We start from the raw sequence: 14,327 nt of genomic DNA on the forward strand, positions 1-14,327 counted from the left end.
CTTGTTGTTATTGTTAAATCCGAATCTTGTGTGTTCTTGTTCATCATCTTATGTTGTTAATCTAGTTTGTTGTCCTCTGATTTGGTGTAATAAACACCTTGTTATCTTTTTGTTATTGTGTTCTTGGGAAGCCAGGAATTGGTCTGCAAAAGGGTTCACAAATTTCTTCCATTTTGTGGACTATTTTTTGGACTGATTTTGGTGTTCCCTTGTTTGTCCTGTATCAGGTAGAGAGGCTGTTTTTGACAGGCCCCTGCTCAGGGAAAATCATTTAACAAATTACCTAGATACAACAATAACAACCACTGTAGTTCCATAAGTGGGGTATGGAGAGGATAGAGTGGATTCCTACCTTATCCCCGGAGGTAAAAAAATATTTCTGATAGACACTTGACTGAAAGAACAACATTTAACAAATTGCTGATACAATAACAACATCATACCCAATGTAGTTGCACAAGTATGGTGTAGGGAGGCTAGCAGAATATATGCGGACCTTACCACTACAGTAATCCTTCAACTGCTGATATCTTTAGTGCCATTTCACATAGTCAGATAGCTCTAGGAGTTACTATCTCAAATTGTAGCATCCACTACATATGAGACAATTTTTAGGGGACTTTCCGCTACTCTCTAGAATGATCAATCATGGCCATCCCAACAAACAAACAGTAGCAATACTCAATGACGCTCTATGATTCTTACTGGAAAACCATATTTCATCCTTGAAGTGATGAATGCATCTGAGTTTTGAGTTAAATTGTCCTGAGACGGAATGACTTTGAAGCAGGGGTGGATCTATGTAGACCAATTGGGGTTCCACGGCACCCGCACTTCTTAGTTGAAACTCTGTATATTTATGAGTATATATGTATATATGTATCAGTTAATGTATAAATTTTATTATTGGCACCCATTGCATCAAAAGAGCTCCTGGTGCGAGTGGTTACAATGATTGGGTTTTACCTGAGCAGCGCGGGTTCGATCCCACTTAACAGTGTTATTTTAGAACCATTTTTAGCACTATAGTCTCTGCTTTCTCTTAAAAAAGAATTGTGGCTATACTTGACGACACCAACTAGGCAACCCTTCATGTAATGCCATTTTTTGTTGATATATATAATCTGGTCTGTGAATATTGACTCCACTTTTCTAAAATATTGTACGGGTGGCACCCGGAGCTTCGAAATCCTGGATCCGTCTCTGCTTAGAAGTGCTTTAGGATGGTGGAAGCCACCATTTTCACGATCACAACTGCGATTTCTTTTCCTAAACAAGTCCTTGGCCCTACATGAAACACTGGATATGTGAAAGGGTCCCTCGCGATGAAACACTGGATATGTGAAAGGGTCCTTGGCCCTGCATGAAACACTTCTTCTCTCTAACCATCTTTCTGGACGAAACTCGGCCCAATCTGATCCCCACAATTCTAGTGACCTACCCATAGCGAATATGTGGTAGAATATGGTCGTCCTTTTTTTCACTTTTGTCCCATCAGGCCAAACATCGTCTTCCACTGCTTCTTTTGAGTCCGCTGGGAAGGGAGGGAAGAGTTTCAAGCTCTCATATATAGAAGCATGCATGTAAACCATGTCACTCAAACGTCCATCCTTATCTCTAATTTCTCTCACGATCTCTTTTTCCACATTCGGATTACTCTAGACCAACCAAAAAAACCATGTTAAATCCAGACACATTGCATCGTGTCCTCCCATGATAAAGTTAACTGTTGTATGAAGGAGAAACGTATCATCTAGTTTTTCACCCTTTGCCCTTCTCAAAATTCTTGCCAACACGTCCTTATCCTCAAAATCCTCCCTCGTGACTAATCTTTCCTTCTTTTTCTCAATAATATTACCCAAGAAGTTTTGAAGCTCGTCAACCATGAGCGCGAGTTTTTTCTCAGACTCGGTGTTAAAGAACTTTTTAGCTTTCCATATCAGGGGTAAGGTAGTATACCTTAAGATGCTCAACTTCGTCGCTATTTTATAAGTGTCAGCAAAAGGGGTTGGTGGGAGAGAAGGTAATAAATACTTCGGTTTGAATCCAAACCCTATTTGACATACTGAATCAAATGTGAATCAACGAAGTATATCCTGGAGATCAATTGTAGATGCATTTTTTTCTGCATTACATAAAAAAGGGACAAGACGACTCGAGAGCTCTTCCTCCACTACAGATGTATAAGCATGAAACTCTTTAGGATCAAAATCATGCTGCAAAAATTGTCTTTGTGACTTCCACTCCGCGCCATCGGAGAGGAAAAGGGCCTTCCCAAATAAATCCGAAAATGCTTCTATGGCCTTTCTCTCTTTGTGGTAGTTATTGAAGCACGTCTTGAGAATATGCTTGACATTGGAAGGGTCTTTAGTGCATACGACATGTCTTCCTAATGGAAATTCAAGTGTATATGTGGAGGACGATAACTTGTCAAATATTTCACTAGTCCATTGGATAATTCGCACGTGATTTCTTAAGAATTCCAACGAGCAATCAATTAGAGGATACGATTTTGGGTAAACCTGATTCTTACTTGAAGGTACGAATAATGAAGAACGAAATAACAATCCCACAAGAGTAGAAAACGCCAAAAAGTTAACACGACTCAATATGCATGGCTAGCATAGATGACATTTTTTTCACTGACTATGTATATTGTGATTGTACTTTATACAAAAAGAATGAACCATGTTGAGGCTTATTTAGAGATTTTTTCCACTCAAGAGTTTGATTTGTGTTTGCAGCATGAGTAGCATTCATGACCTAAAATTGGAAAAGACATGGAAGGAGAAATTAAGGTCTGGACCACTGCTGTTTTCAGCTATAATCATTAATGTAATTAAACAAGAGAAAGATATAGACTGGTGTTGAAAGTAAGATACAGACTACTGCAGTTTTCACCTGCTCTCTCCGTTTAATTTTCGTTGGTCCTCTCTCTAAAAAATATTTGTTTAAGTTAGTTGTCATTTTTATCAAATCTAGAGAATTTTATTACTCCCTCTGTCTCATATTACTTGGTATATTTGGTAAAAAAAATTTATCTCCAAATAGTTGGCATGTTTAAAGAATCAAAAGATAATTGGACATTTTTTTTTCAACTTTACCCTTAATAATTTAATGGAAGAGTAATTAAATTCAATAATTAATGATAATATTAATGTGAGTTTAATAGAGTCATATTAGTTAATTTGCACTTCTTATTAATTTCTTAAACATATTAAGTAATATGAGACGAAGGGAGTATGTTCTTTTAATATACCCTTTTTATTAAATGACTAACAAAGTGTATAGTATATTCAAATTTATATTTTCAAAGCATAACTAATAAGATTAATTTGGTAATATAAACCGATACGAAATATTTTCTTAAGAAGAGTGTCAAGTCAACAACAGTCCACTATTTTAAAACGGATGGAGTATAATCATTAATGAAAACAAGAGAAACATCCAAACTACTAACTCCCTCTGTTTCATATTACTTGATCTCCATACTTAAAAATAATTTTTTAATTTACTTATCCGATTTATGAAATTAAGAGAATTTTACTATACATTTTTTCTCTTTCTACCCTTTGTTTATTTTGAATTTGGTACGGTTGAATTTGTTGATGATAAGTCAAGAGAAAACATTATGACTTAATCTTATTTTAGGTCCAATTTACTAACACTACTGAAAAAAAAAAGAAAAATCGATCACAAAAACCGACCAAAGTGTGTGGTCAGTAAAGTTGTGGTAGGTTTTTAAAAACCGACCACAAGTGGTTGGTTTTTTTAAAAATATATATATATATTTTAAAAATTCATTATTATTTTTTTAAAATTGGAAAAATAATTTCAAGAAAAAAAAACGACCACACGTAGTCGGTTTTTATTAAATTACTTAATTAAATTTAATATAAAACCGACCACAAGTGGTCAGTTTTCTAAAAAAAAATTCAAAAATCGACCACAAGTGGTCGATTTTCTGGGAGAAAAATTAAAAAATCAACCACTTGTGGTCGATTTTTCTGCAAATTTAAAAAAAATAAAAAATAAAAACCCAAATATACAATGCAACAACAACAATCTAATACAGTAGTAACCAAATCAATAAAGCACCAACAACAACCAAAAACTAAACGTAAATACTTTCAAAAGTCTACAACACGTACAAAATGTCCTACAAAAGTGAGCATGAAAAAAATACAATAATACTTTCAAACAACAAAATGTCTAAATAATAAATACAACACATACAAAAATCAAAAAACTAAAATTCATCATCATTGACTTCGTCCTCGTCTTCCATATCATCATCCGTGCTGAAATCATCCAGGGTAGCAGCCCGAACTGTATCACCAAGACACGGAGGAATAACCCCCGCAATCTGAATGAAAGAGCTGAACTGCTGCTGCAATATCTTGATTTGTGATGTTGTTGCCTTCTCGGTCTTCTTTTGCCTCACTATCTGTTCAACAAATCTGTCTCTCTCTGTTCAGTAAGTTCTTTAGTAAGTTGAGAAACTATATTTTGTAGTCTTTCAATGGTCTTTCTATCAACTAAAGATCTAGAGTATGCATCACCAGACGAACACCTAATATTATCACCAAAAAATTTTGTGTTGAATCCGTAGAAATGGCTTCTATTTACAGGACCCACAGCTTTTGTCCATAACTCCTCTACATGATCGGGTATTGGGTCACCCTAACTTTCAGGAGGCTGACTACTATGATACTCAGCAACAAGACACGTATATTCATCCTATATTTAAAGTAAAGTTAATATTAAAAGTAAAAAAATATTAAAGTAGTTATAATTCAAAATTTGTTTCTTACATGGACAGCTTTTGTACGAGCTTGAACCCAGACACTTTCATCAGTTAGGTCCTTTTTTTCTCATATGAGTCTCCTCAAATAGCTCATCAGTTGGTATTCTCCTACCCTTATTTTTTTCCTGCATATGAAAACATTATATATCAATGTTTAAATAATAAAAAAATTTAAATAGAATCAAACAATTAACACTATAAAAGTTACATACCATTTTTTCCTTCACAGCAAGAGTACTTCTGGCACCCGCAGTATGTAGAGAGCCACCCTTGGATGATGCCCGGGCTTTCGTTCCTTTTTCACTCAACAAGTGATATTCTGCGCTACTCCAATGGCGAAGGTACAGTTGTCTTGCGGCTTCAAGAATCCACTTAGGCTTTACCAATCTCTTTCGGACATAATCCAAGAGACCATTAAATCTGGCTCTACATCTTATGAAAAAATTCTTCTTTATATGAAATGTATTTGCATCATCCCACCAATAAAATTTCTACAACAAAAATATAATATTCAATCTTTTGTTCTAACAAAATTCTAATAAGTAGTCGATAAGTTAAATCCTTACATTAAATTCTTCAAACATTCTCTCCCTGTCAACTTCTGGAACCTTTTACCAGCTGGTCCAGTAGCTGTTAAAGTGCCGAGTAATGCATATTCGAACCTTTTATCCAACTCCAACATTCGTCCTAAACCTACAACACAAGATCGAACAGTAATTTCATAGAGCATAATAATATAGTAATGAAAAAATGAGTAACGTTATTATATTTATAAATCTTACCCTCTCGCAACTGGAACAAGATAAATCCTCCTAGAATCATCTCTATCTCCTGGCTGCCTAGCAAGTGATGGTGGATGCACTGGCGTGGGCAGATCTGAAGAACCAGATGGAGTGCCTCCAAGCTAAAGATCCGACAACCCAATAGATCCAGCAGAATCACTTTGCAAAGCTGCGTGACTACTGCAGAAGGGTATCGATGATGGTACATGTCTGGAGGGGTCAGCGGCTGTCCGATAGTATTGTACTGGAGGTGGCACGATCATAGCAGTAGAATGAGTCGGTGCAGACCCATGTAATGGCCCCACATGTATAGGAGTAGGTATCGAATCCTCAGATGACCTAGAATATGAGGGTCGTGCTGGCGGATTAGCAAAGCAACCCTCAGATATATCAATGCCTGCCAGTCGTCTATAAGGCGGAGGTTGTCTATTCTTTTTTGGTTTCGTAGTATCAACTTTTGCCTTACCTTTGTTACCTCTTCCTAACATCTAAACTATGTTAATTTAACAAGTAGTTAGTTACTACAAAATGAATATATAAGAAAACATTCCAAGTAAATAATTTCAAGTTACTAATTCACATTTCAAATAGCTCTAACAACAGGAGATATCGACAAAAATATTTTTATTACTATATAAATCGTGGAAAAGTGGAAACAACAAAGTAAAATAGTATATTACATATCAATCTTAAAAAAGAAGCATAAAGGTAAATATATAGTACAAAGCATAAAGACATCAATACATAATAAATACAACCTACACAACTAATCATTCTCTTCTGAAGACTCTCCACTAAACCATTCACCCTCTTCGGAGGTTTTCTCATCTCCTACCTACTCAGCCTTTTCTTCTACAATATTCACTTCTTCAAATATATTTTTTGGGTGATTCAAACCATCCACTAATTCAACGTCCACTAGCTGGTGATCAATATGCATTTCATTTTGATACGCAGTCTCTAGCACATTCTCAACTTTCACCAGTCCTATAGGCTTTGTTTTGATTACAGCCCACTAATCAGATGTGTCATTGCGCAATGGATAAGGAGTATAATACACTTGTTTAGCATTTTCCACTAGAACAAATGGATCGTAAATAGGATACGAGCTATTGTGCTTCACTTCAATGATGTTATGCTCCCTATGTACTCTTGTTCCTCTTTTGCTTCGATCAAACCACTTATATCGAAGAGGACAATTTTTTTTATTGAGAAGCCAGCATACTCCAGTTCTAAGATTTCGTGTATGATGCCAAAGTAATCAACATCATCATCACCCTTAACCCAAACACCACTATTGTTTGTTTTTCTTGTTCTGGAGTGTTGTTCTGTGGAAAATTTAAACTCATTTACTTTGTATTGGTACATTGCATTAGCTTCAACTGGACTCAAAGAAATATCTCTCAATAGCTGATCGTATGCGGCTGCATTTGGTGAATGGTGTCCCTAAAAATATTATACATATATATATATATATATATATATTTAGTTGAGGAATGTGTAAATGTTTAAAATTTGCAAAAATATTAATACACTTACGAACCTCATTTTTAAACCATGTTGCAAAGGATGCATACACTTGATTTTCGTGAAATTGAGTCTTAAATGAACTGAACATCCAACATGGAAAACACAATTAGTTTCTTTAAGTGAATGAGTAAAAAAATAAGGTATGTTAAAATTTTAATCTCCTTACTTTAGAAAAGGCTCAATTTCCGAGCAATTCAGCATGACATACAAAGTTATAGACTTGTGCTCTGTGGGAGTGAGGCGGCGAGGTATTGTCTTTTTAGCCTTACAACTAGATTGATTGAAAATTGATATCAGTTGCAAATGAGGCTCATTCACATCTTCTTGATGACGATTCGGTCAGTTTCTTGAACAAGAAACTTCATCATAAAAGTAGTATGAACAAAATTGAGAAGTTTCTCTTGCAAGATATGCCTCGACTATAGATCCTTCCACCCTATGTTTGTTTTTGGGACCCCTTTTCAATTTTTCAATTGCCCTGTACAATGTTAAGGTTAGATGTTTACTATATTTAAAAAAGATATGTATGAATTTAAATATGTTGCAAATACTTAACGTTCGAATGGGTACATCCACCTAGTTTGAACTGGACCGCCTAGCAGAGCTTCGTGCACAAGGTGAATGGGAAGATGTTCCATCACATCGAAGAACGTTGGCAGGAAAATCTTCTCCAGTGTGTTGGTGATAACAACAATATTACTTTCCATTCGCGCCAGATTTTCTTCTTTTAATATGGTGGCACATAAGTCCTTGAAGAACAAACTGATCTCTGTTATTGGTTTCCATATGTTTTAAGGTAAACCAATAAAAGCAATTGCAAGTAATTGTTCCATGAAAACATGACAATCATGGCTTTTCATTCTATGCAAGATTCTTTGTGTCATATCAACCCTCTTTCCCAAATTTGAGGCATATCCATTGAGAATCTTCAAACTTTGAACCCACTCATATATTTGACATTTTTGGCCCAACTTGAATGTAAAACTAGCCTTGGGCTTAAGAACATTGCCGTTGGGTCCCTGCTGTAAGTGTAATTCTCTACGGTTGCAATATTCTGGCAAGTCAAGTCTGGCCTTAGGATTATCCTTTGTTTTGCCGGTAACATCCATAACTGTGTTGAACAAGTTGTCAAAATAGTTCTTCTCAGTATGCATGACATCAACATTATGTGTAAGTAAATTATCTGGCCAATATTCTAACTCCCCAAATATACTTTGCTTAGTACAGTTATGCAAAACACCATATCCATCAAGCCTGTACAATCGTTCCTCACTGGCTTTAGGCAGATCCTGAACTATTTCGCAGACATCATGTCCAGACAGCCTTGGAGATGGAACATCATATTCCCTTCTATTCTTTCTGAATGCATTCTTGAGTCTCCTAAATTCATGATTAGGTGGTAAGAAACATCGATGACAATCAAACCATGATTTTTTCTACCATGTCTCAATGTGAAAGATTTTATTTTTTCCATGCAGTATGGATAAGCCAGCTTTCCAGCTGTCATCTACCCAGACAACATTCCATAAGTAGGAAAATCATTAACAGTCCACTTTAGATATGCACGCAGATTGAAATTCTGTTTAAGAGAGACATCCCAAGTTTCAACCCCCTCATGCCATAAAATTTGAAGTTCATCAATCAAAGGTTGCAAGTAGACATCTATTACGCTTATTGAATTACGCGAGGCAGGAATAACACAATTCAGAAATATATAGGGACTAGCTATCAATAGTTCAGGAGGAAGATTATAAGGAGTGATAAATTAGGCCAACATAAATATGGTGCACCACCAACTGAAAAAGGAGAGAACCTATCCACACATAATCCCAATTGAATGTTTCGTGGCTCAGCTGCAAAATCTGGATAAGTTGTATCAAAATGATTCCAAGCCTCTCCATTAGATGGATGACACATAACACTAGTGGGCCTTCTATTTTCACTGTGTCATCTCATATGAGGAGCTGAGCTGTTTGAAGCATACAACCTCTTCAACCTTGGTAGAAGAGGTAAATAATGCATCACCTTAATAGCAATTTTATTTCCAGTAGAACTACGTTTATATCGAGAGTGCTGACAAAACTTACAGAACTCTAGCTTAGCATCTTCCTTAAAGTATAACATGCAGCCATTTTCACAACAATCAATTATAACTGAGGAGAGACCTAACTTTGAAACCAATCATTTTGCCTTATAGAAAGAATCAGGAACCTCCAAGCCGGGGTGAACTAACTCTTTAATAAGGTCTATTATTGAGTCCATTCCTACCTCAACAATATTCCAGTCAGGTTTAATACTTAATAATCTAACAACAACAGAAAAATGAGAGTGCGAACACCCGTCAAATAAAGGATGACTAGCAGCATGCAATTCTTTGTAGAAATTGCCCGTTTCGCTATAAGGAACATCTTCAACATTTTTCCTAAAGTCAACCCCGTGTTGCATCCCAAAAGCATCGTGCACCATTTCTTTCATCCTAGAATCTTGGTATTCATTATGCCTGCAGACCTATTACTTTCTCCAACAACAAAGTTATTTTGCGCAACATCCCCATGAATACGACGGAATCTTAAAAAATCCTCATGAAACCCCTTTCTATAAAGATGTTCCTTTACATCTTCTTCGCTTACAAGATTTATACCATCACATCTAACACAAGGACAATGAATAACCCGATAACGTGTCCACATATCAAGTGTCTTAGCATGTTCAACAAATCTTTTGACACCTTCAACAAATTCCTCCCTAATACCCATTCAATTACCAATGTTCCATTGATATATCTAGCTATAATCAGGTTCCATCTACGCAATCAATTAGATTCAACTAATTAGATCAAGTTACAAAAACTTAACCATTTTCAAGCAACTAACTCACCAAACAAACCACATTCAAAACACAAAAATGCCTTTTAAAGTCCCTAGACTTAACCATTTTCAAGCAACTAAGTCACCTAACAAACCACATTCAAAGCACAAAATTCCCTTTAAAGTCCCCTAGACTTAACCATTTTCAAGCAACTAAGTCACCTAACAAACTACATTCAAAGCACAAAATTCCCTTTAAAGTCCCCTAGACTTAACCATTTTCAAGCAACTAAGTCACCTAACAAATCACATTCAAAACAAAAAAATCCCCTTTAAAGTCCCTAAACTTAACCATTTTCAACCAACTAAGTCACTTACCAAACCACATCCAAAACAAAAAAAATCTCCTTTAAAGTCCCTAGACTTAACCATTTTCAAGCAACTAAGTCACCTAACAAACCACATTCAAAACAAAAAAAAATCCCCTTTAAAGTCCCTAGACTTAACCATTTTCAAGCAACTAAGTCACCTAACAAACCACATCCAAAACAAAAAAATTCCCTTTAAAGTCCCTAGACCTAACCATTTTCAAGCAACTAAGTCACCTAACAAACCACATTCAAAACACAAAAATCCCTTTTAAAGTTCCTAGACTTAACCATTTTCAACCAACTAAGTCACTTACGAAAGCTCATTCATAACAAAAAATCCCCTTTAAAGTCCCTAGACTTAACCATTTTCAAGTAACTAAGTCACCTAACAAACCACATTCAAAAAAAAAATTCCTTTTAAAGTCCCTAGACTTAACCATTTTCAACCAAGTCACTTACCAAACCACATTCATAACAAAAAAATCCCCTTTAAAGTCCCTAGGCTTAACCATTTTCGAACAATTAAGTCACCTAACAAACCACATTCAAAACAAAAAAATTCCTTTAAAGTCCCTAGACTTAACAAGTTTCAAGCAACTAAGTCACCTAATAAATCACATTCAAAACACAAAAATCCCTTTTAAAGTCCCTAGACTTAATCATTTTCAAGCAACTAAATCATCTAACAAACCACATTCAAAACACAAAAATCTCTTTTAAAGTCCCTAGACTTAACCATTTTCAAGCAACTATGTCACCTAACAAACCACATTCAAAACAAAAAATCTCCTTTAAAGTCCCTAAACTTAACCATTTTTAACCAACTAAGTTACTTACCAAACCACATTCAAAACAAAACAATCCCCTTTAAAGTTCCTACACTTAACCATTTTCAACCAACTAAGTCACCTACCAAACCACATTTAAAACACAAAATCCCCTTTAATGTCCCTAAACTTAACCATTTTCAACCAATTAAGTCAACTAACAAATAACATTCAAAACAAAAAAATCTCGTTTAAAGTCCCTAAACTTAACCATTTTCAAGCGACTAAGTCACCTACCAAACCACATTCAAAACACAAAATTCCTTTAAAGTCCCTACACTTAACCATTTTCAAGTGACTAAGTATCAAAATAAAACCACATTCAAGAAACAAGCAACAACAATGATAGTGAATTGCACAAGGCCACACACGGCTTCACTAGACTTCAATATGAACAATAACAAGAAGATAACAACAATGCTAATGAATCGAACAAGGCCACACACGGCTTCACTAGATTCAATATGAAAAATAACCAGACTTCATTATAACAAATTAGAGAGAAGTCAACTTACCTTTGCTTGGCCTAAATTAAATTCAAAGAGACAAGCGGTCACTGAAAAAATAGCAAAGCAATCCTTTTCCTGAATGCGGATTCTGTCAAACGGTAACATCAAATTCCAAGCAACCCATTAGGCAAGTAGAATTAAAAAATCTTGATCATTACGCAAAATAACAAATATCTTGTCATCCTTATTTTCTCGTATTTTTATCTTAAAATCACCATAAACAAACCAACAACATACTAAAACTACAATGGAGTATCAATAAAAGTAAACCCTAATTTACTTGGTAAAACATACAAAGAGGTGATCTTGATAAGCTTCACTTGACAAAATACATACATAGAACAAACAAAAATTATGTTACTAAATGGAATCTTGAACAAACTAAATGAAAATTTCCTAAACTTGAACTAACTAAAATTGAATCTTGACCTAACTAAATGGAAAATTTAATTACTTTTTTTACTTTGAACTAACTAAATTTATGTAATGAAGCATAATAACTAGAACAAATGCTTTAGGACAGAAATTTTTTTTACTTTGAGCTAACTAAAATTAGTACCAAAGCATTATATTCTTTAACCTTTAGCTAGTATCTAACAAGAAAAACATAGAGTTGAAATTTTTGGAACTTATCGGAGCTAGGGGCGGCGAGAAACGGCGGCACACGATGGTAGAGTTGAAGTGTGGCTTTGATTTATAGATTTTTTTTTGTGTGTGTCGTGTTTTCAAAATGGGGTTTTTTTTCTGATTTGGGGATTTAAGAAATAAAACTGATCGGGTCGGGTTGGGCTTTTAATTATTCAAAATATTTTTTTTAACATTTTATGGAAACCGACCACTAGAATATTAAAAATAAATATTCTAATTAGTTAAAATATAACTTTTTTTATAAATTAGTTTAAAAAAATATTAATCAATTTATAAATTAATTAAGTTAATTAAAATTTTACAAAAATGATCACAAAGTAAAATATAAGTGTTTGATTTAGTTTTTTATAAGAGTTATTATCGAAAAACAATCACATGTTCTAAATTTTAATAAAAACATTAAATCATATAATTAGTTATGTTATCATCATGTTAACGCAATGTGTATATATACAAATCAGATAGTTGGTTATTTTATCAACTCATTAACAGGAGTAGTGCATTTTCTTAATAATATAATAATGTCAATGAATTTTGCGAATTATGATATTATATATATATATATATGTAAAATATCGTAATTAAAATTTAATTAACCAAAAATTTATCGGAATTTGCAAAATTCATTGATATATATAAATAGCTCACTCGTAAAACGTGTTAATCAAATAAATTATCGATTATATTTCTGTTACAATAATTTGCGTGTGTCTACATTATATTGACACAAAATAGTATATCTATTTCATCACTATACGAGATATACATATATATAAATATATTCAATTGGTTATCAACATTCGAAGACGTACTATATACATCACAAATCCGATTTTACTACCCATAATAATATACAACGTATTTCACAGAAACTCAGTTGAATTATCGGTTGGTTTATCTTATGTCATTAATATACCTTCACTATATAATATGTATATACTATATATATATACCTATACATACACACACATATATATACACATTATCGACTATGTCAATATATACGTACTATATACATCACATACGTACACGAGTATCTTATCCACTAATATAATGCGACGTATTTTATATACGTACTATATACATCACATACCCAATTTTACTACCCCATTGTATTTCACATATACTCAAATAAATTATCGATTGATTTATCTTATGTCATTAATATACTGTCGCTATATAATATGTATATATTATATATATATACATATACATATACACATATACACACTATCGACTATATCAAGTTCAAAATACGTACTATATACATCACATACGTATACAAGTATATTATCCAATAATATAATGCGATGTGTTTCTTATATATACTTAGATTAGTGATTGATTAATTATATTTGATTAGCTTAATATATTAGGTTTTGATTATATATATAATTAGGTGTTACTAAGAATTATTTAATTTTTTATTTTTTTACTTCAAAAACCGACCACTAGTGGTCGGTTTTCTTAAATTATTTTTTTATTTTAATTATAAAACCGATCACTTGTGGTCGGTTTATATAAGTATTTTTTAATTATTTTTTTTATAAAAACCGACCACCAGTGGTCGGTTTTTTTAAAAATAAATTAAAAAATAAAAACTGACCACATGTGGTCGGTTTTTATAAATATTTTTTAATTATATTTTTAAAAAAAACTTACCACTAGTGCATGGTTTTTGTATTTTTTAAAATTTTTATTTGTTAAATAAATAATTATTATTATTAAAATTTAAAAAAAATAAAAAAATGTAAAAATCGACTACTAGTGATCGGCTTTTTCCAACCACATCTTGTGGTCGATTTTATCGACTTTTTTAGTAGTGTAACAGTTTGGTTACTAGGTTATAGAGGAATTAAACGAAGTATAAAGCAAACGAAGTAAAACAAACAAATCTAGGTAAGCCCGATGCAAATTTGAGCATGTTCAAGATTTAATCCGAGCTGTTGACGGAACAAGATTATCACTAGCCAGATAAATAATACAGTAATGTATAAAGAGCAAAAAAAGGTTTGGAGACCAAGTAAGTTATTGTATTGAGAAAGA

General features: G+C 33.5%; 1 protein-coding gene across 1 annotated transcript; it reads right to left on the minus strand.

The window, feature by feature from the left end:
• Positions 1-223: 223 nt before the first annotated feature.
• Positions 224-1,886, minus strand: LOC124899614 (cytochrome P450 94A1-like). Its single transcript, XM_047414556.1, has 3 exons — positions 1,728-1,886; positions 1,176-1,658; positions 224-253 (listed from the first exon to the last, which is right to left on the minus strand). The coding sequence occupies exons 1-3, from the start codon at positions 1,884-1,886 to the stop codon at positions 224-226; spliced, it is 672 nt and encodes a 223-aa protein (XP_047270512.1).
• Positions 1,887-14,327: the final 12,441 nt, after the last annotated feature.

Source organism: Capsicum annuum, chromosome 6, assembly GCF_002878395.1.
Source record: "Capsicum annuum cultivar UCD-10X-F1 chromosome 6, UCD10Xv1.1, whole genome shotgun sequence".
Classification (NCBI taxonomy): Eukaryota; Viridiplantae; Streptophyta; class Magnoliopsida; order Solanales; family Solanaceae; genus Capsicum; species Capsicum annuum.

Coding starts and splice junctions, on each gene's coding strand:
- LOC124899614 (XM_047414556.1), bottom strand. CDS start 1,886: ATGGTTGACGAGCTTCAAAACTTCTTGGGTAATATTATTGAGAAAAAG. Junction 1,659..1,727: donor CGTTTCTCCTTCATACAACA/GTTAACTTTATC, acceptor TGGTTGGTCTAG/AGTAATCCGAATGTGGAAAA. Junction 254..1,175: donor CCAGGATTTCGAAGCTCCGG/GTGCCACCCGTA, acceptor TTCCCTGAGCAG/GGGCCTGTCAAAAACAGCCT.